This window comes from Diadema antillarum, unplaced genomic scaffold, assembly GCF_040938485.1.
Source record: "Diadema antillarum isolate AM-2024a unplaced genomic scaffold, OU_Dant_1.0 seq00000717_RagTag, whole genome shotgun sequence".
Classification (NCBI taxonomy): Eukaryota; Metazoa; Echinodermata; class Echinoidea; order Diadematoida; family Diadematidae; genus Diadema; species Diadema antillarum.
Genome location: NW_027271621.1, coordinates 157345 through 183586, shown reverse-complemented (window position 1 = coordinate 183586; position 26242 = coordinate 157345). Strand labels below are relative to the sequence as shown.

The following is a 26242-nucleotide window of genomic DNA, read 5'->3' as shown; positions in this document are numbered from 1 at the left end:
GTCTTCACAATGTGTGATCCATGACAGTTTCACATAACTGGCAAAATATTGATAAGACAGGTTTGTCAGAAATGACTTGAACGTTCACTTTCCTTGAACTGGGTTTGCTATAATTGTCGAAGAGTGCAGGTACTGAATATTTAGGGAATTAAAAATTTTTACTTGAATTCTGACGGACCCTTTTATAAGTTTATGCATTGAGTAATTTCCTAGGTATGAAGAAAGAGTGTAATTACAGTACAAAATAGATTTTTTTTTTTTTTTTTTGGGGGGGGGGGCATTGAAACCTGGCCTTTGACCCTTAACCTTTGACCTTTGACATTCTGGCTGGAAATTTCCTGGAGAATCTCCATTAGGTACTGCATATGTGACCCGCTACAACAAAATGATCCTAAAGTCAGGCGAGGTTGATTATTTGGAAATTGCATGATATATTCCCCTAATCTTTCTGCTTTAAATTGATATATAACACATTTTATAAAAATGATCGGCTGCGGAGATATCGATGTTTAAAAGAGAGCATGTCGAGACGTCTGGAAAATCACTGTTTCGAGAAAAGCGCCCTAAAAGTCTTCCTTTCGACGCAATCGCGATCAAGGAACACGCTACTCAGTTTTCACCTCTGGACAATAGAAGGTAAGCCCTAGCAACCCCCGAAGAGTTCATTCAAGCACATCAGCGTCGGCGGTCTCCTCACCAACCAATCAGTGACCAGGATGTGAGAAGCGGCTGAGCATAGCGCACCCCGCCCGCACGCACCAGTCGACTGGGCAGTGTGCGAGCTTCACGCTTCGGTTAGCAACAAGCAGCAAACTGACCAATGAGATCACTCTGGTCGTTGTTAGGGGCGGAACCTATCTGTGGCGCTCAATCCAAATTTTCGAACCAGTTTCTGCTTCGTTGAAACGCCAAAAAACATGGCTCAGAAAAACGCTATTTTTTGGTCTTTCCTTTGATCATTTTACTTCAAAATTTCGACATATGATAGAAGACATGTTAGACTCCAATAATATATCAAAACCAGAAAATCGTAAGTTTTGACCAATTTTAATGCTCTGACTTCAAACACGATTTTCACGGCTTCGACCGTGCGCGACTTTAGGACCTTTTTGTTGTAGCGGGTCACATATATACTATAAGTTTGAAAACTAATAATACAAGCATTTCATATACTAGTGTATGAGGGAAATAGTAAAATATTGAAGAGTTGACCTTGACCTTTGACCCCATGACTATTGACCTATGACCCCTAAATTCCCTAGATAATCTCTGCCAGTCAGTACATGCGTATGTACCAAGTTCCATGAAATACATTGAACCATTTGTGAGAAAAGTGATATTACAACATTTTCACCTAACCTTTGACCTTTGATCTTATGACATGAAACTCTCTCTGGAGAATCTTTATGCAGTAGTACATGTCTGCACCAAGTTTCAAGAAAATACCTTCTAAAGGGCATTGCATAGATATTGGGGAAATAGCAACATTTTTAGCATTTGACCTTGACCTTTTGACCTTTGACCTCTTGCCAATGTCACTAAAATCTACTCAACTAATTGTCCCATCATACATCATCCTTGGACCAAGTTTGGTGAAAGCTGCTTCATCCAGTTTTGAGTTATCACGTAAACAGATTAATTTCAGGATTTGACCTTGATCTTTGACCTTTGACCTCAGTCCGATTTCACTAAAAAACTAATCACAAGTAATTGTCCCATCATACATCATCCTCTGACAAAGTTTGGTGAAATTTGCTCGATCCAGTCTTGAGTTATCGTTAACGGATACAATTTCATGATTTGACCTTGACCTTTGACCTTTGGCGGATTTCACCCAAAATCTAATCAACTAATTGCCCCATCATACTTTGTACTTGGACCAAGTTTGGTAGAATTCAAGTCAATATTACTCAAGTTATCGCGTAAATGAAAGCGGATGGACGGACGGACAACCCGAAAACATAATGCCTCCGGCATCACTTTGTGGCGGAGGCATAAAAATACATGTGACCGTAGAATATACTGTTGCTTAATCTGAATTGATGCTTCTTTACCATTGATCCCTATGCCTCATAACTATGTGCACATTTCAGATGTATTTTCTGGAAGTAAAAGGAGGGCAGTGTCTTAGCATTGCTAGATATCCATTGTGGGTCTAAAGAATAGCAAGGCGCAATCACCATAGTTTACATCTGAAAAGCACCCATCCTCTACATACACACACAAACACACTATATGTAAACTCAAGCACAAAAATACACATTTTCATATTCACACACACAATTATATAAAGGCACACACACACACACACACACACACACATGCAATGCGACACAAATGCACACACTCACATGCCATCAAATGCACACACACAAGCAAACTGGTCCAGAAATCTGCTTTTCTCACTTTACCTGCAGTACTTGTTGAGTCTCCAGCGCATAATTCAGCCATGGATCTACTGGTACATGACCTTTGACACATCGCCCATATGCCGAACACTTCATGTATGAAAAAAGAAAAAAGAAAAAAATATGATTAAACGAGTTACCAGTATACACTGACTGTCAAATTGATAGTGCAAATGAGTATGGTCTTTACATAGCTTCAGTAAGCATTTTTTTATTCTCTGATTACTGAAGTACCCTAAAAATGAGCTTGTTCTCAAAATTAATGTGCTTTTGTGCTATTCTTAATTTAAAAAACAAAACAAAAACAAAAACAAGACAAACTAGATAATGCCTCCAGTACCACTTCGTGGCGGAGGCATAAAAAACACTCAGAGAACACAGACCTTCACCAAACAGCTCATTATCACGGGGTCCATACAAGCATGTTGAAAATTGCCCAATTCCCCAATACAGTCTACCAAAGTCTTTTGTTTATGTCATCAGCTTCCAACTGTGCAGCGCCTGCCCAAGCAAAGCATGCGCTTTTTAATTTAGTGCGCGCATGTAAACCTCAAATATGCACAGTTCGAACTCTCAAGTTCATTGACCCGCTCTGCCAAAAAATGAAAAAAAATCCTTCAAAAATTCATAAAAATTCCGGGATCACTACCAATAGTTAATCATCTGTTCATTGTGTCCTTATCAATTTTTCCTGGAAGTTTCATCCAAATCTGTCTACAACTTTTTGAGTAATTTTGCACACAAATAAACCAATGCTGATGAAAACGTAACTTCCTTCCTTGGCAGAGGTAACAACATAGAATGAAAAAAAAAGTGAATTGATAAGTTGTACACATCATCCTATTTTGAAACCCTCCCAAGTCAAGGTAACTTCACCAACAACCAAAAACTGTCAAAAGTGAAAAAATTTGACACAAGGGTTTACCTTAACTGTTGAAAGTGAAAAAAATTTAACAGGGTGTACCTTTTTGTGCAAGTACAGAACTCATTCACAGGTTTTAAAAACATCAAAGACATTATATTACCTCCAAAGTGTGCAGAGAATAATGCTGTATATAGGCATTTACTCAACAGAAGCAGCACAAAGTGCACACTTTGCAGATACACAGATCTCATCTTTCCCTCAGTTCTCGAGTGCACTTTTTAATACAATGATCATACAATTGTAGCTGATCATAGCATGGGGTAGCTATCCTCAAGTTTGTTAATGAAGGTGAATACTCTGATATCTGATATTTCATTTCCAAACAGACTTGTTCCAAGTCACTGATTGTATAGTTTCTATTTTCCTTATGTATGTAATGGTTCGAGGAAGAAGGATACAGGTTTACAAGCATCACTTCCAGTCAGGTATCAGGTGCCAAAACATTATGGTGAACATCAAATTAACAATTTCACGGTTCACATTAACAGCATACAATAGACATCAGCAGGTCCATTAACAGGCTGATAATTGAATTGGAGCACTGATAACACACTCTTTTATATGGCAGTTGGTATCATTCTCCTCCGAGGTACAGTGGGAACAACCAAACTTCAGTGACACAAATCAAGTTCTTATTTTGCAGCTAACCATGAAGTGGAGCGGCAGCAGGAGCAAACTCAAGAAACTCTCAGCTTCCTTACAAGCTGCCTCATCCCTCGTTGACTGCCCGCTGTCTTCTGCCACTCCCGAGAAGCTTCCAGAAGCAAACTTACTTCACATCAAAACCGGATACTGTATCCCTACACTTCAATCTACTATGGACGCTGTGGTTTCACAAATATACACATGTATGCACATAGCTATGCTTATGTATCCTAACATAACGCTTCCACTCACAAGCTACATTTTCTTTCTGCTGATGTACATTTCAGTGCACAGGCACTACACCTGTCTGCAGTGAATAATATATGCCAAATTCTTACACTTAGACATGGTTCAATTTGCATCCGTACCAGACAAGACGGTATGCAGAAATATACACAACCAACAAGGCAACCCTGGGCACATACCAAGAGTGCCAAACCTGCCACCAAAAACAACAACAACAACAACAACAACAACAACAACAACAACAACAAATCACACCACTACACTTAAAGAATGTAGCACAAGAAGAACATTTACCTTGGTGCATTTTGCTTCTCTGCTTAGTTTGTCACAGGCCTGATCATCATTCCCTTTAATTTCTGAAACAAAATTGAGTGAGCAAAGCTAGAGCAAAGAATACGCTGAACATGCCCAATGCAATTCCATTTGGTATCAAATAAATCAATTCATAAGGAGTGTACATCTTTACATTACATTCGCTCTGAATCTACTGAATGCATCATTTTAAGGGAAACTAACACTTAAACCCAGTATTAATGTGGATTGAGAGAAGTCAGCAATATTGGTAGAACACATTGAATGTTTGACGAAAATTGGACAATCGACTCAAAAGTTTTTAGTAAGAATTCTTTTAAAGTTTTGGTGCTGTCATCACTGCATAAGAAGGCTAGTTACTACAGTTCATGACGTCACTATAGACAACAATATATAGAAAATATAAAGAAAATGTCACAATTTTTCACATTTCTTGCATAATGAAAGAGCATTTTGATTTACATGTACCTCTTTCAACAACAGGTGGAAATGACATTACCCTTAACAGCTATTAGTAAGTTGATGGCATAGTTTGTGGAATTCTCCTTAATACTTCCTCGATATTATATTGCCATCCATAATTGTAATGTTCTATAGTGCTACAGATATGTATAGTAAGGCAAGGTGTATATAAACACTGGAGAGAGCCGTCCAGCTTGACTGTAGAATTGTATGTGATGACAACTTTACTGCAAGTGAGACCACACTTCTGAAAATAGCCAACATGGAAAGTGAGCAGTAGTCCTTGAAGGGCAGTGCTGTAAAAGTGGATATTTTGTGAGAGTAATTTTTCACCCTCAGCCAGGTCAGATGAGGTTAGCATGTGTTTCATTCCAGGGAATCAAGACATCAACTACTAGAGCATATGACTGGCAAAAATATTCGCATGCTTTTATTTTTGCGCTAGTTTCTGGTTGCGCTAAATGCACGAAAATTTCCACTTTATGTGGCCAGAACCGAGCTTACTGATACTGGACATCTGGACATAATAGGAGGACTAGTCTTACAACTAGTCTCATTGAAATAACGATGTCATGAACTGTTGTAGTCTTCTTATCCAGCTAGACACTGAAACTTGAATCGACTGTCAGATTTTCCTCAAACTTTCACTGATGTATTCTACTATATGGTTGCTTTCTCCCGATGTACATTAATATTTGGGTTTTGGTTCTTTAATTCTTGCACAGATCTGATAGATGATAGAGTAATCATTAGAGAACACTTTGATAGTATCAAATACATATATAATTGATATCATTGCTGCTCACTCATAGCTTCACCAATTTCAGTAGTCATTCCTGTATGAAAATTATTAAACTGAATTCAGATCCACGTGGGTGAAACTACCATGTTAACTTTTGTGAGATCCCTGTATCTCGAGCTTTATTTCAAAACACTGAAATGGCACACCTTCAAAAAGTACAGTGTATCATGATTACAACATTTTGATCATGTTTACACTGAGAAGCTTTACTCCAACAACTAGTACCTACCTAGTTTATGCAAAGTGGATTTGACAGTTCGATTAGCTGCTAGGTTGAGGGTGGCTTCCATGTGGGCCATATGGGTGGCAGCATTGCCATCTTCAGTTGAGAGAAAAATGTTGTATCTGACCATGTTTGTGTGGTTCACTGGGTTGATGTCTTGAATGCCCCTGAGTTGATAAGAAGTCTGCCATGAACACATGCACAAAAGAAAAGGCACAATTAGAATCAATGGGAAAGATATACAATGTGTACACAATATACATACCTGGCTATCAAAGCACATCCCCCTTGTTGATTCTAATGATTCATACTTTAATACAACTGAACTCATTCACAATACGGTGCATCCCAGAAAAATTGAGCCCTAAAACAAAGGTTTATTGTGGAGAAGCATTGGGACATACTATATGATGGAAAAAAAAATGTTCAAAATACAGTTTGACTTAAAATGCTATTTCAACGAATCTCTGAGTACCACAACTTTGAAAATTTAATGCCAAAAACAACTGCTACACTTTTTAGCTTAAAGGCATAATTTACCATTTGCAGATGAAACAAAAACCCAGCATTAGGGCTCACATGAGTACAACGATATAAAGAAATAATAAAGAAAATTCAACATATATCCATTTTTCTCGCATAACAAAAGAACACTCGACTTCTCTCTTTCAGAAGGTAGGGGGAATAATATTACCCTTAACATACGTCAGTAGCAAGTCGAAGAACTGTGCACTTTATTCAAAAAGTAAAGTTTTGTAAAATTCTCTTTTTATTTTCCTTATATAGTTGTACGCATGTGACATCATACACTGTAGTAGTCTTCTCTTCCAGCAGTGACTGCGCAGATACTTAAAATATTCGTAACTTTTGAACAGATTGTCCAATTTTCCTCAAACTTTCACTGATGTGTTCTACTAATATTTTGCTGCATTCTCTCAATCCTTATATGTATATGAAGGTGGACTTGTCCTTTAAGTGTTGTTAAATATACAAAATGTGAACAATGGTTATAATAAAAGTGTTTCCAGACTAAACCGTCTACAGTTATGGTTTAATGAGAAAAATAGTGATTATCTCCTTATATTTTAGGCTTCATTGCAAAAAATTTATATGGTAGGATGTTTTGTGATACAACTGACCTACACATTATGCATCAAAAGTGATATCTTGAACATTCTTTAAATCACTGTTCCAAAAAGTAAACAGGGCCTTTACACACTCTGTACACCAGAAAGTAGTAGATGGACACTTCTTAGTCACAGAAAAACAAAACAAAATAACCGAATGATAACCACTCTCAAAATGACCAGAGGAAGAAGACAAATTTTTGCACAAGAGGAAATTTTTGAGTTTGGATAATCATCAAGATGTTGGTGAAAATTGTAAGCAAATCAAACATTTCATTTTATAAATGCATAAAGAATGTACAAGAATGTATTGCATCTGCATGCTTGTTTTGAGAGAATTTAAGAGCAAGAAATGTGACATTTCTGATTGTGGTTGATCATGAAATAGTTATGCTTTTTTATGCAAGTTAGTCTCATATTTTTTATACCAATTATTTGTAAGCTTCATATGGGCTGAAATGAAGATGAATGATCTGTCTCTAAGCTGTTGACAGCATGCTTCCCTAATTAAGTCTGTAATTTTTGCACCACGAAGTGATAACATCATTCTACAGTTCCACAAAAGATTGTGGGTACTAGGAGTGAGTGGTTACCATCTTGGCTGCAACTCTTATTTTTGGTACTTTTTGAGTTGCCTTTGGTCAATGAAGAGAGAGAGAGAGAAAGAAGAGGAGGGAGCCAAGGAGAGAGAGGGAGAGTGAGGGAGAGACAGGGAGAGAAGTTTGCACCACAGTCTGATTGATGGTGGCATGTAGAAGTAGTAGCAAAGAAAAAAGTAAGGTCCTGTAGATATGGTCACAGGAGTTGATTCATGTTATATGTCCAGTCACTCACGAGGGATTTGCCTCACTCTGGCGAGTGGCCTTCAGTGAGCAAATGGGTGTAATTAGTCAACAAATTGCAGCTCGTTCACTTCACAGATAAAATGTTCTTATGAGCAGTTGAGAAATTGTAGAACAAAGGGGGAAAAAAACACTCTACATTACTGTAGTATGAAAGAAGCGTTTGCTGCCCAGTCTTCCATTACGTTTAGTGTAGTGGTTGTAATTTTGTATGAAGCTATTGTTGACTCATATACGGCAGTGGGATTTGTCTGGCATACTAAAAAGCTAAAACTGATGAACAACAAAAATTTCTGTGATAATTTCAGGCATGAGCGATGCTGTAAATATTTTATGTAAGAATAAATCAGATCTATAGGCAAGTTGTTTCCCCACTATAGAAAGGGAGAGGATGATTTCTGTATTGTATTTCTGTGATTATTTATGCACTGATTTCTGGAACTGCTTAAATAGTATCCTTAGCATATGATTTTTTTTTTTTTTTTTGCATGAGGTATATATAGATATTTTGATTTTGGTCATTTTTCAGTCACAAAAATTACAGGTAGTTGATGTAGGAGTATCAATCGTACTCTTAAGGTGATGAAAATGTAAAGGGGTGGGTTGGTCGGGGGTTATGGTGACCTTGTATTTCATGTTTGGAAAAATAAGTTGTATTATTAAGAATTGTATATATACTGTAGGAAGTACAATAATCATTCCGCTTGCACATTATACTCGTATCAAAGGTTTGCTAGTTGAGAAGCATACATTGTAGATGGGAGAGTATTTGTACAGATACTATAAAGTAAAAAAATAGAGTGTATTGTATTACAATGTATGCTTGTACAACAGTTATGGATGGTGTCAAATAAGTATGGTTTGAATTTTGCATTAGTTTACTCAAGCTGTTGCTATTTCACTCTTTTCCTAGTCTTTACCCTCTGTTGTTCCTTATCTTGTTTGATGTTGCCTCCCTATTCATCTTTATCCTTCACAGGCTGACCCATTATCACTTTTCAAAGGGGGGGGGGGCACTTTATACTTTTGGTGCCACTTCAGGGTTTCATCAGCTAACATGCAAAAAAAAAAAAAAAAAGAATTCTTCAGCCACTAAAAGAAAGAACCTTACTCCGCTCACACTTCAAAGATTCATTCCCCCCCCCCCTAGTGCCACTTTAGGGGGGGGGGGGGGCAAAATGGTGACACCCTATGTATTTCTGTGCACGGTGCAAAAAGGAAATGAAAACATAATGCCTCCGGCACCACTTCATGGCGGAGGCATAAAAATAAGCGGGGGCAGTTCCCCCCCCCCCCCTCCCCCCAGTTTCTCTGTGCCTGCTTATAATCCTTGGGATCATCACTGACCCACCTCTGCCTTTTGTCTGTTCACCTCATGCTTTAAAGGGATGATGTAGTATTGGTGGAGATTGGAAATCAGGATTGGGCTTTTCACTTTTTGTGAGATACCAAAAACCTCGTATGAAATAGTATAGAACATACCATTCTAAGAGGACTTCAGAATTAATTTGATGAAAGTCAGTTTTGGAATGGCTGCAAAATCCAAAGTAAACAAAGCTATCGTAATAAAAGCTGGGTCCCGCCTTTTATTAGGATCACCCTTTTTGGATATCTCAGCCATTTCAAAACCAATTTTCATCAAATAAACGTTGAATTCCTCTTGAAATCACATGCTCTTTCATCTTTTACAAGAAGTTTCTCATCATCTCACTGAAAAATGACAGAAACCTGAAGTTCGGTCTCAACCAAAACTATACGATCCCTGTAATCCCCATCCCTTACCTGTTGGGTTCCCTGCCCTTGACCTCTGACCCACCCCTTTTGTTATATTTGTTCAATGTTCTCAGCCCTCCCCTGACTGTGCTTGTGTGTAGTCCTTCTTAGTGGTTGCTTTTTCTACTTGTTTGTTATTTTGTCTCTGATGAAGATTTTGCTGGGATTGAAAGCTCAGGCCCCCTTTGACTCTAGTTTAAATTTGCTGTATGACACAAGCCGAGATAAAGGAATTTAATCAATCGGATACAGATGAATATGAAAACAGTTTTGTTGCATCTTGATTCAGACACATACAAGGATTCAAACATTTGCAAATCTTGTTTAATTGAAATAAATTATGTAATTAAGGCAATACTACTAAAAAAGAGGAAGTTCTACTTAGTGAGTAAACCAATTCTCTAAATTATGGATTATTTTACAAATTTTCAACTAGATTGAATGTGTTCAGCTGTGATAAACTATATACTTGTAGTCATATCAGTAAATTGTATGACAGTCTGATAATTATATTGTGTGGTTCAGTATACTATGTGTAATTACTGCTTTTGTTCTTGTGCTTCTCCACTTTACAAGTTTTTCTCTTTTCTTTTATTTGGATCGATTCAGTGAGACTAAAATTAAAAGTTCCTCAAACTGAAGTCTCCATACATCTTTATTTGGTGTGAACCCTGTGGGCCTCAAATGTCCATATTCTGTGAAGTTTCTCCACTTCACAACATTCATGAAGAGACTTTTAACCATCAAATGCTTTTTGTTCTTGTATATCTAGTGAGATCTGTGATAGGCATGTAGTACTGTTAGATGCTGCTAGTCCCTTCCTCTCTCATATCAATCTGATCTGTAACAAAACAAACTCAGTGCTACTTTCTTCTTTACATTCCTGATGTCAACATAACAACATAAATTTGCATTTTATCTAGTCCAACTTTGAATCAAATTTTTAATGGATTTTATGTTCTTGGCTCTTCTGTGTCACTTTTCATATCATTTAGCACGGTTAGTTTACAGTACTGCAGATCAGTTTCATTTTCTACTGAGTCAAATATGGCTGTTCATCAAAGTTTGATAAAAAGTTGTGTAATTGAACTGCTACAAACTAAAGTCCAGTGAGCAGATGTTCATGAATAATTTGTACACATTTTACACTCATACACACACACACAGATGATACAACAATTCAAATTGATAGTTTAATGGGGTTTTTAATCAGTACATTTTGTATATTTTAGACATACTTTTTTTGTGAATTACTGTACCAATTTCTTTTGCCAGTGGACGGTGATTTTCTATAATTTATCAGACAATACACACTCTTAAATTGAATCTTGAATCTTGAATAAATTCACACTACTTCTCAAGAAATAATGGACAGAAACTCCAGCATTAAATTGTTCATCTTTGGAACTATGTCACAACAATATCAATCAAAGCATGACTACCAATGACTCATATTTTCAAAAACTACCAGCCTCTTACTAAAACATGTCAAACATTTATGACAATATCTGATTCCAAAGAAAGCAATTCATGAATTTCTCCCAACAATTATAAAGCAATACACTTTCCCTATTCCATCTATGTAAACTTCTGCCTTTTGATCTCAATTTCTACTAGGGATACGGTGTATTGGAATAACAAGAGACCCGGGGGTCACGCGCTCAATTGAGTATTGCAATTTCATCTTCCATGCATTCTTGCACACTCTTACCTGAGAACATTGGAAACTTAGGTCTGCATATGGATCCCCCCCCCCCCCCCAACTCCAGGGTGTTGGGGTGGGGGCAGGCAGCCCTGGATCTGCGATGAACAAACTTGGAACTGAAGTCATCAATGTACAAACTCATGGTATTAACTTTGCTTTATCATTTCTGATTCTAGAGTAGAAGATTTTAAAGGGATCGTATAGTTTTGATTGAGACCTAATTTCAGGTTTTTAACATTTTTTTGAGATAATGAGAAACCTCTTAATGAAATATGAAAGAGCATGTAATTCTATGAGGAATTCAATGTTTATTTGATAAAAATTGTCGTTGAAATGGCTGAGATATCCAAAAAAGAGCGATTCTAATAAAGTGTGGGACCCACACTTTATTATGATCGCTTTGTTTTGCTTTGTTTTTGGATGTTTCAGACATTCCAAACCCGATTTTCATCAAATAAAACTTTGAATTCCTCTTAAAATGGTATGCTCTGTACTATTTCATAAGTGTTTTTTGGTATCTCGCAAAACTTTAAAAGCCCAATTCTCATCTCCACCAATACTGTACCATCCCTTTAAATATTCCTTAATGTGGGGAGGGGGGGGGGGTGGGGGTGGGCCCCCTAGGGGCCCCCCAAGAGGGACATGGTGCCCATTTGAAGGAATTGAGATTCTATTCCCCTAGGGATGCTACCTGCCAAGTTTGGTCAAAATTCATCATGAGGCTTTCCAGAAGAAGATGAACATGTACAATTCAGGCTCCATTACCACTGTAGGACTTCTCCCCATCCCCTCTCCTGGGTCCCAAGGGGGGGGGGGGGGGGGGGGGGGGGCACCCCTGATTCCGCCAACCCCATGAACAAACTTGAAACTGCAGTCATCAATGTAATAACTCATAGTATTATCTAAGCCCTATCACTTCTGGTTCTAGAGAAGGTTTTTAAAGATTCCTTAATTTTAGGGGGTTTGGGCCCCCTGAGGGCCCCCCAGGTGGGCCATGGTGCCCATTTGAACAAATTGAGATCCTATCCCCCCAGGGATGCTACCTGCCAAGTTTGGTGAAAATCAGATATGGCAATCTCAAAGTGAAGATGAAAATGTACAATTTAGGCCCCATTAGGACTCCTCCCCACCCCCCTCCCCTGGGTCCCAAGGGGGGCACCCCTGATTCCCCCATGAACAAACTTGAAACTACAGTCATCAATGTACTTGCTCATAGTATCAACTAAGCCCTATCACTTCTGGTTCTAGAAAAGAAGATTTTTAAAGATTCCTTAATTTTAGGGTGTTTGGGCCCCCCTGGGGCCCCCGAAGGTGGGCCATGGTGCCCATTTGAACAAATTGAGATCCTATCCCCCTAGGGATGTTACCTGCCAAGTTTGGTGAAAATCAGTAATGGGGTTCTCAAGAAGAAGATGAAAATGTAAAAAGTTTACGCACGACGGACGACGCACGGCGGACGTCGGACGAAGAGCGATCGCAATAGCTCACTTGAGCCTTTGGCTCAGGTGAGCTAAAAAAGGAATTGTAAGTATCCCTCTAGAAATTCAATATCATGTTCACACTCAGATAAACCTTCAATCTTACCTTGAATTGATGATTGAAGTCCAGGATCAAAAGCTCTGCACCTTTGGCCATGAGGAAGAGTTCCCTATCTCCAAACTGTTGAAATGGATCAGGTTTCTTTCTGTAGTACAGCAGATATGCATCCATCTCATCTGCACCGTATGACATCTGGAAATATCAAACAGACAAAAGCTATCATTTGAGTCCTGTTTGCTAGAAACACAATACCTTAAAGGGATAGTACAGTATTGGTGGAGATGAGAATTGGGCTTTTAACTTTTTGCGAGATACCAAGAAAACACTTATGAAATAGTACAGAGCATACCATTTTAAGAAGAATTCAAAGTTTATTTGATGAAAATCGGGTTTGGAATGACTGGTACATCCAAAAACAAAGTAAAACAAAGCGATCGTAACAAAGTGTGGGTCCCACACTTATTAGAACTGCTCTGTTTTGGATATCTCAGCCATTTCAAAACCAGTTTTCATCAAATAAATGCTGAATTCCTCATGGAATTACGTGCTCTTTCATATTTCATAAGAGGTTTCTCACTATCTCACCAACAAATGTTAGAAACCTGAAATTAGGTCTCAACCAAATCTATACGATCCCTTTAACGACACTGTATTTTTTTTTTCTAAATTATGATGTGCAAACTACTTCAGCAGTAAACTAACTCTCAGGCCATGAGAGAGATCTATATTCCTGAAAACCTTTATCAGATGCTAAGATTGAAGGTAAAAATTAGCCCAGGATATTATTAGTTAAAAACCCAACACAATACAAACATTTAAACACATACAAATTGGCAAACATTACAAACAAAGTCTGACAAAAAGACCCCCCCCCCCCCCAAAAAAAAAAAAAAAAAAAGAAGCTAACAAAGTACACAAATCATTCATTAATACAGGACTAAAATGGGAAGAGAGGAAATTATGATCCTGATTAAGGACAGTATCTATGCAGTTTTTTTTTTTTAGTACAGTCACTACTTTTAATTTGCAAACAAGCTCATGATCATGCTTGTGGAAGCCACCCTCAACCTAGCAACTAATCAAACTATCCAATCCACTTTGCATTTATAGGTAGGTACCAGTTGTTTGAAGTCAAGTTTCTCAAAATAAATATGATAAAATTAAAAATGTTGCAATCATGATACACATACATTTTTGAAGGCATGCCATTTCAATGTTTTCAAATAAAGATTGACATACAGGGATCTTAAACAAGTCAACATGGTGTAGGTTCATCCACATAATGGGTCTTAATTTAGTTTAATAATTTTAATACAGGGTTGACTACTGAAACTTGTCAGAGATACACAATGTACTTAGCCATGTTACCTGCGTCTCACCATAATCTATAATATACTTTTGTACAATATGAAGCAACGGGCCTGTGATCCTCAAATCCCACTCATGTTCAGTTTCTATTCTATCAAGTTTTGCAGAGATGACAATGGCTTCGTACTTTCTCCATGCATCACAGACATTTGACTTGTTAATGATATCGAGAATGAAACTCCACTCGAGCTGACTGCAATTATTCTAAGGGTAACATCAAGCAAAGAACAGCACAAGTAGTCAGCAGTACATGATGTATCATAACACGATTCGTATGTAAGTAAACTAGATACTGAATAAAAAAGTAAGGAATTTTTGTTAAATTGAACTTGCTTTTACACATTAATACTGAGCCATAACACAAAAATCTCACAAATATCATGCTTTGGTCATTCCTCTAGCAGCAACAAAACCGTCTCCCCTCACAACTCATTGCTGTGAAGTTCCCACAAATCTACACAAATTTATTGCAATGAGCATAACCTATTCTTCCTACTTTGAGGATAAAACTTTGCAATTTATTAGCTTGCAATGAATATTATATATTCCTCCTAATTTGACAATAAAAAGTTCTTTACAACCATACCATGAAAGCAGCTTCCATAATTTGGCAGTTGATTTTGTTTTTGTTTTGTTTTGTTTTGTTTTTTTTTTTTTTGGGGGGGGGGGGGTGGGGATAATTGAATAGCAATAGCATTAAAAACAGAAATCATTACGTGTACCATGTACTTTTGAGATACTTTAGTGGAGCACAAATTTCCACTTTGGAAATTTCCACGTTGAGAAGGACTATGTTTACTGTATTTAGAATTTTTATTTTTTATTTTAAAAATCACTCATCTCATTCTCACCTCATGCATTGCTACAATCTCCACCATCATGGACAGAAGGAGACAGAAGAGACGGATAAAGCTGGCTTTTCCAGAGCAACTGAGAAATTTGTCTCTTCGTTCCGCCATCTAGCCGAGAGTAGCAGTAGCTAGTAGTGCCTTGATCTGGTTTGCAATGTACGAAGAAACTTACTTCCTGTAACAAAGTGAAGTTAGAGGTACAAAATTAACCTTTGGAATACATTTCATACACATAGGCCTACAACATAGACTTCTAACATCTAGATTTTGTTTCTTTTTTTTTTAAACACAGCACCTTTAACAAGACTTGACCTTGTTCAACAAGGCTTGTTGTACATGGTGTAGAAGTAGAACATATATGTTTCTTGATATGTTACTGTTAGCCCGACCAGACGCTGTGCGAAGCACTGTAGCGACTGTCGACTGGGCTGTGTATAGTTATATTGATAAGCAACATCATGAAAGTGATAATCCCTCCTTCACTAGTTTTAATATTTCACTTGCTCCTTGGAGGCTTGGACTTGGTTCTCAACTACAGTACTACTACTCCTACTTACAACTTAGATCTATAGCAAAAATACCTCCTTTTGCTTTGGCTGGTATAAAGTTTTGGCTACGCAAACACAAACAACACACGCAGGTAGGTGAACACGACTTGAGTTGAAGAGTTTCCCCAGCTCGCTCAGCTCAGCTCAGCCATCTCAGCACTCACCTTCTTGTGCCGATCATGGACCTTCCTGTAACAAAGTGAAGTTAGAGGTACAAAATTAACCTTTGGAATACATTTCATACACATAGGCCTACAACATAGACTTCTAACATCTAGATTTTGTTTCTTTTTTTTTTAAACACAGCACCTTTAACAAGACTTGACCTTGTTCAACAAGGCTTGTTGTACATGGTGTAGAAGTAGAACATATATGTTTCTTGATATGTTACTGTTAGCCCGACCAGACGCTGTGCGAAGCACTGTAGCGACTGTCGACTGGGCTGTGTATAGTTATATTGATAAGCAACATCGTGTGAAATTCCCTACACGACCACGTTTCACTGAAAGTCTCTTTCATGCACAAGCTGATAAAACAAATGAACCCTGAAGGCTTGAACCTTGCTAGACAGAAAGATCCGTCTGTCCGGCGGAGTCTTTTTTTTTTTTTTTTGACGTTATCGCTCTCCTCTGTATAGGAGGGGATCCGTGAAGCCAGACGCAGTCTCCGTGGAACATTTTCCCGACGACCAGATACAGACAGACCGATCTTTCGGTCAAGAACCTTGCATAGTGAAGTAAACCTTGAAACTCATGAAAGTGATCCCTCCTTCACTAGTTTTAATATTTCACTTGCTCCTTGGAGGCTTGGACTTGGTTCTCAACTACAGTACTACTACTCCTACTTACAACTTAGATCTATAGCAAAAATACCTCCTTTTGCTTTGGCTGGTATAAAGTTTTGGCTACGCAAACACAAACAACACACGCAGGTAGGTGAACACGACTTGAGTTGAAGAGTTTCCCCAGCTCGCTCAGCTCAGCTCAGCCATCTCAGCACTCACCTTCTTGTGCCGATCATGGACCTGCCATGTGCCTACCCAACCATGCAGCCGACGCAAAACCTTGTCGGCTGGAAATAAAATGAACGTTCCAGATGGAGCTTGCCGTCTTGTGGAGCCTGAGCTAACACACTTAGGTCCGAGGCGAAAAGACCACCGGTAACGTCGAATGAAGATTGTGATGATGCGATCGTAGGAAGCTAGATCATGGCCATTTTGGTATTGGAAAAGCGGTTCATGTCGTGATCCTTGTAATCGAGATGACGCTAATTAATGACCCGTTCGTATTCGAATTTAGGGAGGTGGAAGACAGATCTGAGATAGCGAGCGCCGCCCGAAATATGTATGTGGCTTATGTGTGTGTGTGTGTAAACTGTGGCTAGCTAGCTTACCCAAAATCTTCTCACCTGATGGCCGGATACAGGGCGCGCAGGCAGGGAGAGGAAAACAAGCTAGCGATAGTAGTCTGATTCACAGCCTCTAGTGAGTTAAAAGTGGGAGGTCATAAAAATTGAATACGATACACTTTATCGAGTACAGTCATGTGTACTGCAAAGGTAAACTGCACCCCTACGGAAATGTACATTTGTTTGTTTTTTTAAATCATCTTTCAATTCATTGACCAAATAGCTGAACCTGACATAAAAAACACAATGCAATAAACAAATCTAAACTTGTAGGCAAAGAGAATTACAAAAAAAAAACAAAAACAAAAAAACAAACAAACAAACAAACAATTGGAAAACTAACAAAACCTATTACGTGTCTATCCCCAGTCTTCGGACAAGACAGCTGCTCACATCCGAAATAATTTTGGCGTGCTTTCCCCTAATGATAATAGCAGACTTGCCAAATTAAACAACCTCAGGGGAAACAAAATACATATGCACCATATGCCCTTGATGAACTGCAGTGAGCTTAATGAGTTTTGCCAAGTGTGCATTTTTTTTTTCATTGGTTCCTGTTGCATAAAACTAGATGCAATCAAACATACATATAGTCAGGTATCTTGTCAGCCAATCAGAAATGAGTATACAGAGACTTATGTTTGATTTTCTGACGGCAAATTATGCTTTATCTCAACTCTTATGCAAAAAGGCCTTGGGTCGAGCTGAGGGACATAGAGGACATAGGTGAGCAAAACGGGTCACCCTGACCCAATTCATGACTCTGAATGGAGTCTGACCCCATACCTTCCCTAACAAAAAAGTCCTGTGGTACTCCCTGTGGTACTTGTCGGTACCACACAATGTACCACACACTTGTAATGTTACCACAGGAACTGTGTGGTACTGTACCACAGGCTTGTAGGGTACTCCCTGTAGTACTTGTCAGTACCACACAATGTACCACATAAATAAATGTTACCACAGGAACTGTGCGGTACTGTTTTACAGGCTCATGTGGTACTCCCTGTGGTACTGGTTGGTACCACACAATGTACCACACAAATATATGTTAAGACAGGAACTGTGTGGTACTGTGACACAGGCTCGTGTGGTACTCTGGGATGTACCACAGGGCAGTACCACAGGACATTACCACAGGAAAGTTCCACAGGACAGTACCACATGACAGTATACACACAAATTGTCCTGTGGTATTTTGGGACGTATACCACACAACAGTACCACAGGACAGTACCACATGAATTGTCCTGTGGTATTTTGGGACGTACCACAGGAGAGTACAACAGGAAAGTACCACAGGATAGTACCACAGGACAGTACCACACGACTTATTCTGTGGTATTTTAGGACGTACCACAGGACAGTACCACAGGGCAGTTCCACATGACAGTACCAAAGGAAAGTACCACAGGATAGTACCACAGGACAGTACCACAGGAATTGTCCTGTGGTATTTTGGGACGTACCACAGGACAGTACCTCACGACTTGTCCTGTGGTATTTTGGGACGTACCACAGGACAGTACCACAGGGCATTACCACAGGACAGTACCACAGGACAGTACCACAGGAAAGTACCACAGGACAGTACCACAGGACAGTACCACACGACTTGTCCTGTGGTATTTTGGGACGTACCACAGGGCAGTACCACAGGAAAGTACCACAGGATAGTACCACAGGACAGTACCACACGACTCGTCCTGTGGTATTTTGGGACATACCACAGGACAGTACCACAGGGCAGTACCACAGGAAAGTACCACAGGGCAGTACCACATGAAAGTACCACAGGACAGTACCACACGACTTGTCCTGTGGTATTTTGGGACGTACCACAGGACAGTACCACAGGGCAGTACCACAGGACAATACCACAGGAAAGTACCACAGGATAGTACCACATGAATTGTCCTGTGGAATTTTGGGACGTACCACAGGACAGTACGACAGGAATTCCTGTGGTAATTTTCGATGTATAGGCCTACCACAGGAGAGTACCACAGGAACTGTCCAAAATCCCACAGGAAAATCATAATATGGTGCTATTCCACACAGAAGTACCACACAGCAAATTAAATTCGTAAGTACCACAGAAAAATGCTACAGGATATTCTTCTTTTTTTTCTTAACATTTTATACCAGAGGACTATCACATCAGGAGAATATCACACAGCAGTATCACACAGGAAAATTGTAAGGCAGAATCAACTGAAATTTATAACAAAAATACAAACAAAAAAGCACATATTAATATTCCTCAATTAATTGATAGATGAGTTATGCTGTGAATTATGACAATTGATTTTATGACTTATCCTGTCCTATACTCCTACAGTATTACCTATTTAGTGAAAGTGCTGATGTAAAGCATGAGAAATTTCATAAGAACTTCTGTGGTACTCCTGTGGTACTCCTGTGGTACTCCTGTGGTACAAATTTTTACATAGCTCATGAATATTCATAAAAAGCACTCTAGATTTTAGAAAATACATATATGACTTAAAAAGTCAAAGTAGTAATGATGGAACTTACTTTGAACTTTATGAAAGATTGTCTAATTATGTTATGTTATTCCCAATATCATAGATATTGTTATGAAAGTGTAATTTCATATCTTGATAATAAAGTATAATCGAGTTAGTAACCATGCCTTAATGCTTTACGGATAGACGGCCATATATATATGTACTGATAGGGTCGATGGCTACCTAGGAATAGAATATGACTACAGTAAACCTCGGATAAGTCGACGTCGAGTGAGTCGAAAATCACTTAACTCGAAGCAAAATAAAAAGTCCCGATTTTTCCTTATGTATTTTCTCTAAGAAATATTTGCATAAGCCGAAGTACGAGAGTCGAATTTCGGCTGTGTCGAAGTAAAACATTCAGTCCCTTTTGTACAAAATACGCGTAGTTTACATCACTTGAGCCGAAGAAGATTTGTCTGGCATTCTCATTACATTTAGAGGAGAACAAAAACAATCGGCATGTCGCAGAACCCCGTCCCTGGCCTGCTGCAGGTATAAGCATGCACACTCACCGTACCGCTCAGCACGCATGTCGAATACATGCACATGTATACATGTATACACACAGCACATCCATCCATACTTTATCCATACACTGGGCACATCCATACTTTATCCATGTCAAGCCAGAACTCCTTGGTCAACCAATCGCTGCTTTAATATTTTAGTGACAGGCCAAGTGGGCGGAGCTTGTTTGTGCGTGCCCGGCTGGCTGTATAGTTTTGTTCAATGGAGGTGGGATGGGCCTGGGAGAGTGTTTGTCTCTCAGGGTAGGTTGACAGAGATGGCTACCTATGTTGCACCATGGACATACGATAGCACATGCACATTGCCACATTAGCGCAGACATTCTCAGAACTACGTTTAACTACTATTACTTGTATTGATACAAATTCCATGTTCAATTTAGAACAAAATAAGAACATTATCTTCAAGAACAGACAAATTTGAATGCAAACACACACACGCACGCACACACAAACACACATGCATGCAAATGTACTATAATACATGCACATAACTGTGAGTCGAAAAAAAATCGACTCTCGCGAGAGTCGAAGTTCACTTAAGTCGACGCATTTTTGTCAGTCCCGAGAGCTTCGACTCATGCGAGGTTTACTGTATATAGATCTATTATAGGACTAGATTGGCACTTGGCCATTAGACTCTCGTTTGAGGTTATATGTTAGGAGTAGGACAGGTTATTAAGTAGGGCTATGTTTGTCCTGAAATCCATCACTCACATATCAGGAATATTCCTTGAAATGTGGCTAAAAGTCTCCCAGATTTTTTTTTTCGATCTATCCTGTGTGGTACTCTCCTGTGGTACCATGGAAATGCTGTGTGGTACTGCCCTGTGGTAATGCTTTGTGGTAATGATCGACCTGTGGTACTGTCCTGTGGTACTGTCCCAAAATACCACAGGACAGTTCATGTGGTACTGTTCTGTGGTACTAGTCCTGTGGTACTGCCCTGTGGTACGTCCCAAAATACCACAGGAATTCCTGTGGTACTGTCCTGTGGTACCGGTCCTGTGGTACTTTCCTGTGGTACTGCCCTGTGGTATATCCCAAAATACCACAGGAATTCCTGTGGTACTGTCCTGTGGTATGTCCCAAAATACCACAGGACAATTCCTGTGGTACTGTCCTGTGGTACTGTCCTGTGGTACTTTCCTGTGGTACTGTCCTGTGGTACTGTCTTGTGGTAATTACCACAGGAGTACCACAGGACTTTTTCGTAAGGGAATTGTCATTTCTGACCCAAATGTTTTAAGAGTGAAGACTGAATGAATAAATAAAATAAGCAAGCAAGCAAGTATATATATATATATATATATATATATATATATATATATTGATAGATAGATAAATAGATAAATAAATAAATTGTTTTAAAAAATCAAAGCAATGGGAAATTTCTTCAATATGGAAAAGATTTTACATACAAACTTAGTTCATCTCACCATTTACAGAAACCTACAATTCATATTGATTATTTTAGCTGTTTCAGCTATATAGATTTCACAATTTCTTACTTCCTAATTTTTATCTCTGATCAACTTTGTTCCCTGTTATGCTTGTTAAAGGTCCAGTTTACCTTTGGGAGCAGTGATTTAAAAAATGTTCAAGATATCACAATTGATGCATATGAGTAGGTCCGTTGTACCACAAAACATCCTACCACATAAAATTTTTGCAATAAAGCCTAAAATATAAGGAGATATAAGTATTTTTCTCAATAAACCGTAACTGTAGATGGTTTAGTCTGGAAACAATTTTATTATAACTATTGTTCACATTTTTTTGATTTTACTGATTCAAATTTTTATAGTGGTTGTTTCTATCCCTAACTCACATTTTAGCACTATTTTAAAGCACTAATGCCGGGTTTTTGTTTCATCTGCAAATGGTAAATTATGCCTTTAAATGTTACTCTTTCTTTTCAGCCTAAACTTCTGAATGGTCCGAATATTCAGACCATGAATGTTTTGGTGAATGTTTGTGAAATGTATACCGGTAACTCCCCTGCCTAGACGCGTTATTATTTGGGATGCAGCCCAATACACCACTGTGTATACTAGTAGTCTGTTCAAATTATTGGTACATGTATAACCGATCAACATCATTTTTATTTGAAGGATCTGATTATCACATCTAAGTGCTGAAAGGCTGCATGCAAGCCGCGCCCACGTCCTCCGACGGCACCCACATCTTCACGGAATACATAAACGCGGTCACATGACTTTCGAAATGATCACCTGATTGTTTCGTTGTCCGTGGGTAACTATTACACTTTGATGAATATTGACACTTACTGAATTTCCCGTAGCGTAAAGGAAAACGTAAAAACAAGGCTTGCTTGCTGAAGCTTTCTGCACTGTCATCGACATCGTCCTGGTCGAGTAAAATCAAGGGGCTAGTACTTAGTAGTAATTTTACACTCGTTAGCGCCTATGATTAATCCAGTGTGAATCGAAAGCGCGCTCCCCCTCTTCCACGCCACGCCACGACGCGACGACGACGCCGGGCCGCCGGTTAGACGGTAAGCACACACAACCTCCAGGCTCCAGCCACCTCGCTGTATACTGCCACTCTGCCTCTTGAAGATACTGTTTACCATTGGGAGAGCTAGAGCAGTGATTTAAAAAAATGTTAGAGATACACATGTAGCACATTTGATACATATGTGTAAAACTAGGTCAGCTGTTAGCCCGACCAGACGCTGTTGAATACGCTATGCGAAAACAGCCCTGTCGCGACGTACCATGTACAGCGACTGGGCTGTGTATAGTTAGTCAGCTGTATTTGTATCACAGAACATCCTTGGGGGGCTACAATACTAAAAAAAAAGAAAGAAAAAAAAAAAGAAAAAAAAAGAATGCAGCAAAGCCTAAAAATATCAAGGTTAAGGAGATGTCACTATTTTTCTCAATAAACCATATTAAAAAGGCATAAGGTATTTTACTAAGTTTACATCTTATTCTTAGATAGTTTAGTCTAGCCCACATTTTATTCTAACAAGCTGTAAGGAGTATATAGTATTGTTCACATTTTTGTATATTTAACAATATACTCCTAATTCAAAATTTTACAATGGTTGTTTCTATCTTGACTCACATTTTAGAATTATTTTGAAGCACTAAAGCTGGGTTTTTTTTTTCATCTGCATAATGACTTTGATGGTGAGGCCGTACTTTGTACATTACATGCGCCTTGTCATCACATACTTTCAATATCTATTCAACAGCAGTAGGCTACAAGTGCACATGTCATGAGTAGTACCACAGTTGTTTCAGCTCAGTATGTCAAGTTTACAATACATTAATGGACTATACTAATCTGAACTAGTACTGACTATCTTTTCAGGATATAATTTTGATAAGTAAATATTTGTGTTTTTGCATTCTTCTTTCCCATCACTTGCATTCTCCACATTTCTCTTTAAAAAAAAATCACATGTCTTTGAAGAACTTAAATGTAAAATGAATCTTGGATTAAAAGATTTCATTTATTTATTCATTTATTTATCTATTCATTTTTTTTTTTACTGTCTCTACAGGTTTGAAATAACTGAGGATCATCTGGAAAAACATGAGCTACCTGTTACCCAAGCTTTCGACAAAGAAGGCAGTAGATGACATCATTAAACAAACAGAAGACAAAGTTTTGGTGCTCCGCTTTGGACGTGATGATGATGTTGTTTGCATGCAGCTTGATGAAATAGTAAGGTTGAGAAAATAAGATTATTTGCAGTGTGTCTTCATGAAAGTAAGATCAGGTCCTGTACGAGCTGAAATTTTCGCAGTGGTTTTATTTTCGCGAATTTCGTGAATCGCCTTTGAACCGCGAAAATAACAACACGCGAAAATGTCCTCCAAAGAGCAATTCGCAAAAATATCTGTACGCGAAAATTTCAGCTCGTACAGATGTGTCTTGACATGCCTAACCCTTTCTGTGCCAATAGTCAAATGTGCACAATTTCACACACATACTTAGACAGGAGATAAACATGGTGCATAGAGGGTTATGGACATGAAATGCGTAGTGGAATATATCAAATGTAAAGGAACCTAAAAGTGAAAAGATAGCCATTTGTTTTTAGCAGTTTGTTTGTTTGTTGTTGTTTTTTTCTTCTCCAGTTTTGATTGCTGTGAAGTCTGCTACAATACCGTCACATATGTTCATTCAGAAATGTTACACAGCAGAATTACTATGCAAATTCTGAATGCTATTTTACCGTTTTGCATATGAAACACAATTTGAATTTTCTTGCTGTAGACTGATTTGCTTGTCCAAAAACAAAACAGCTTTCGAATACAAGCATCACATTCTAAAAATTCAGCCAGTTCTTCCAAATCAAATGTTAAATATGGCTGATATACTTGCAGTTGAAGAAAAAAGAAAATCAATTTTGTATCCCATAAATTTCTTTCACAGATAGAATGAGCTTCCAAACACTCACTGCTAAATGTATCAGTCCAACTTGTTAATCAATTTATGTTAAACAGACACATTTCACTATTTAAAGGAATGGTGGTTTAAGAGATGAGTTTAAGCTGACAAATGTTTTTTTTTTATTAAAGTCAAATAAATGGATCTGTCATTGTGTTTTTATATGCATTTTAAATTGTTTCTTCATCCAGTTATCCAAGACTCACCAGGACCTGGCAAAGATGGCTGCCATTTACATTATTGACGCAGACAGCGCTCATACCTACACTCAGTATTTTGATATCACCCTCATCCCTGCAACGGTCTTCTTCTTCAATGGACAGCACATGAAAGTAGACTATGGGTAAGAATATATGCTAATAAAAGCTGGAGGGAAGAAAGAAGAAAATAGAGCCATATAAGCTAAGTTTACATATGATAATAAAGAAAAGAAAAGGTGGTCACTGCAGTAGCTATATGGAAGGCATATAGGTGTTTTAAACTATGATCTAATAAGATTAAGATTTGTCAAATTTGATCTTTGGTAGGTTTTGAAGATGAGTGTGTCTCTACTTTAGTCTTTTGTTGAAAAGAAATATCAATTAACAGTGACATTCAATGCTTCTAACTTGATGGCATTAATGATAAGAAAACAGAAGAAAAGACAGTGAAAAAGAAAGAAAAAAGAAAACCTGTAATTACTGGCAAGAGTTAACAAGGATAAAATTTGTTAATGAAATCTTTTACTGTATACATTGTCCATTTTATGAATGTTTGTTGAAGTTTAAACTCGTGAGCCCCTAGAACTCTTTCTGAACCATTGTTCCTGATATAATATCTTGCAGAACACCGGATCACACAAAGTTTATTGGAAGCTTCAAGTCAAAGCAGGATTTCATCGATTTGGTGGAGGTCATTTACCGTGGTGCCATGCGGGGTAAACTGATGATAACTAGCCCGATAGATCCCAGGAATGTGCCAAAGTATGAACTTCTTTACCAGGATATATGAAGGACATGGCACCATCGTGACCAAGAGCTGTCGGGAAGTCACCCAAAAAGTCGCTAGTAGTCTTGCCTTGTATGGTGTAAAGGCTTACTCCCGTGTCCAGAAGGCATTGCTTGGAAGAATGATGAATCCGAACTATGGCGAAGGCATCATTGAGAATGTTGAGATGTTCAACCTTGCATCCCAGAAATGAGACATCTCAGATCTGTTGGTAGGAACTTTAGCTCGTGGTGGACACAGCAGAACCCAAGTCCATTTGAAATCAGACATCTGCACTTGAGGCCAGCAGAGTTGTTGTTGGCTTAAGTTTTCTCTCTATGTCTCCTGAAGAACAGCCTGCCATCTTGTTTACTCTGGGGGGAAATATTTCCATTTGCTACTTGTATGTGTTTTGTGTTTACAAGTCAAACTGCTAAGTTACTCATGATGCATATGTTTAGAGTCCATTGGAGTGTCATAGTCTTTTGTGTGATGTATCCAAGAAAAGTGTCCTTTCTAGCAACACATGTAGCATTCTGTCTATTTTTTTCCAGACACTCAACTAGATGGTGGATGGTGGTCCAGTTAGCCAAACCTATGAGAG

At 38.5% G+C, this 26242-nt stretch overlaps 2 protein-coding genes across 2 annotated transcripts in view; one reads left to right on the top strand and one right to left on the bottom strand.

The window, feature by feature from the left end:
- The window catches only part of LOC139737969 (uncharacterized protein MT2135-like), a 28816-nt gene extending 12008 nt beyond the window's left edge, over positions 1-16808 (bottom strand). Inside the window, exons 1-6 of the mRNA XM_071648636.1 lie at positions 16780-16808; positions 15229-15403; positions 13055-13201; positions 6030-6207; positions 4519-4580; positions 2412-2498 (exon numbers count right to left, since the gene is read on the bottom strand). Coding sequence (XP_071504737.1) covers positions 2412-2498; positions 4519-4580; positions 6030-6207; positions 13055-13201; positions 15229-15336 — 582 coding nt within the window. The 5' untranslated portion in view covers positions 15337-15403; positions 16780-16808. The remainder of the gene's footprint in view (positions 1-2411; positions 2499-4518; positions 4581-6029; positions 6208-13054; positions 13202-15228; positions 15404-16779) is intronic.
- A 7001-nt stretch (positions 16809-23809) lies between these two features.
- LOC139737967 (thioredoxin-like protein 4B) lies at positions 23810-25919 on the top strand. Its single transcript, XM_071648635.1, has 3 exons — positions 23810-23943; positions 24864-25015; positions 25497-25919. Exons 1-3 carry the CDS (start codon positions 23812-23814, stop codon positions 25660-25662), a joined length of 450 nt encoding a protein of 149 aa, XP_071504736.1. The 5' UTR covers positions 23810-23811; the 3' UTR covers positions 25663-25919.
- The last annotated feature ends 323 nt before the right edge of the window (positions 25920-26242 follow it).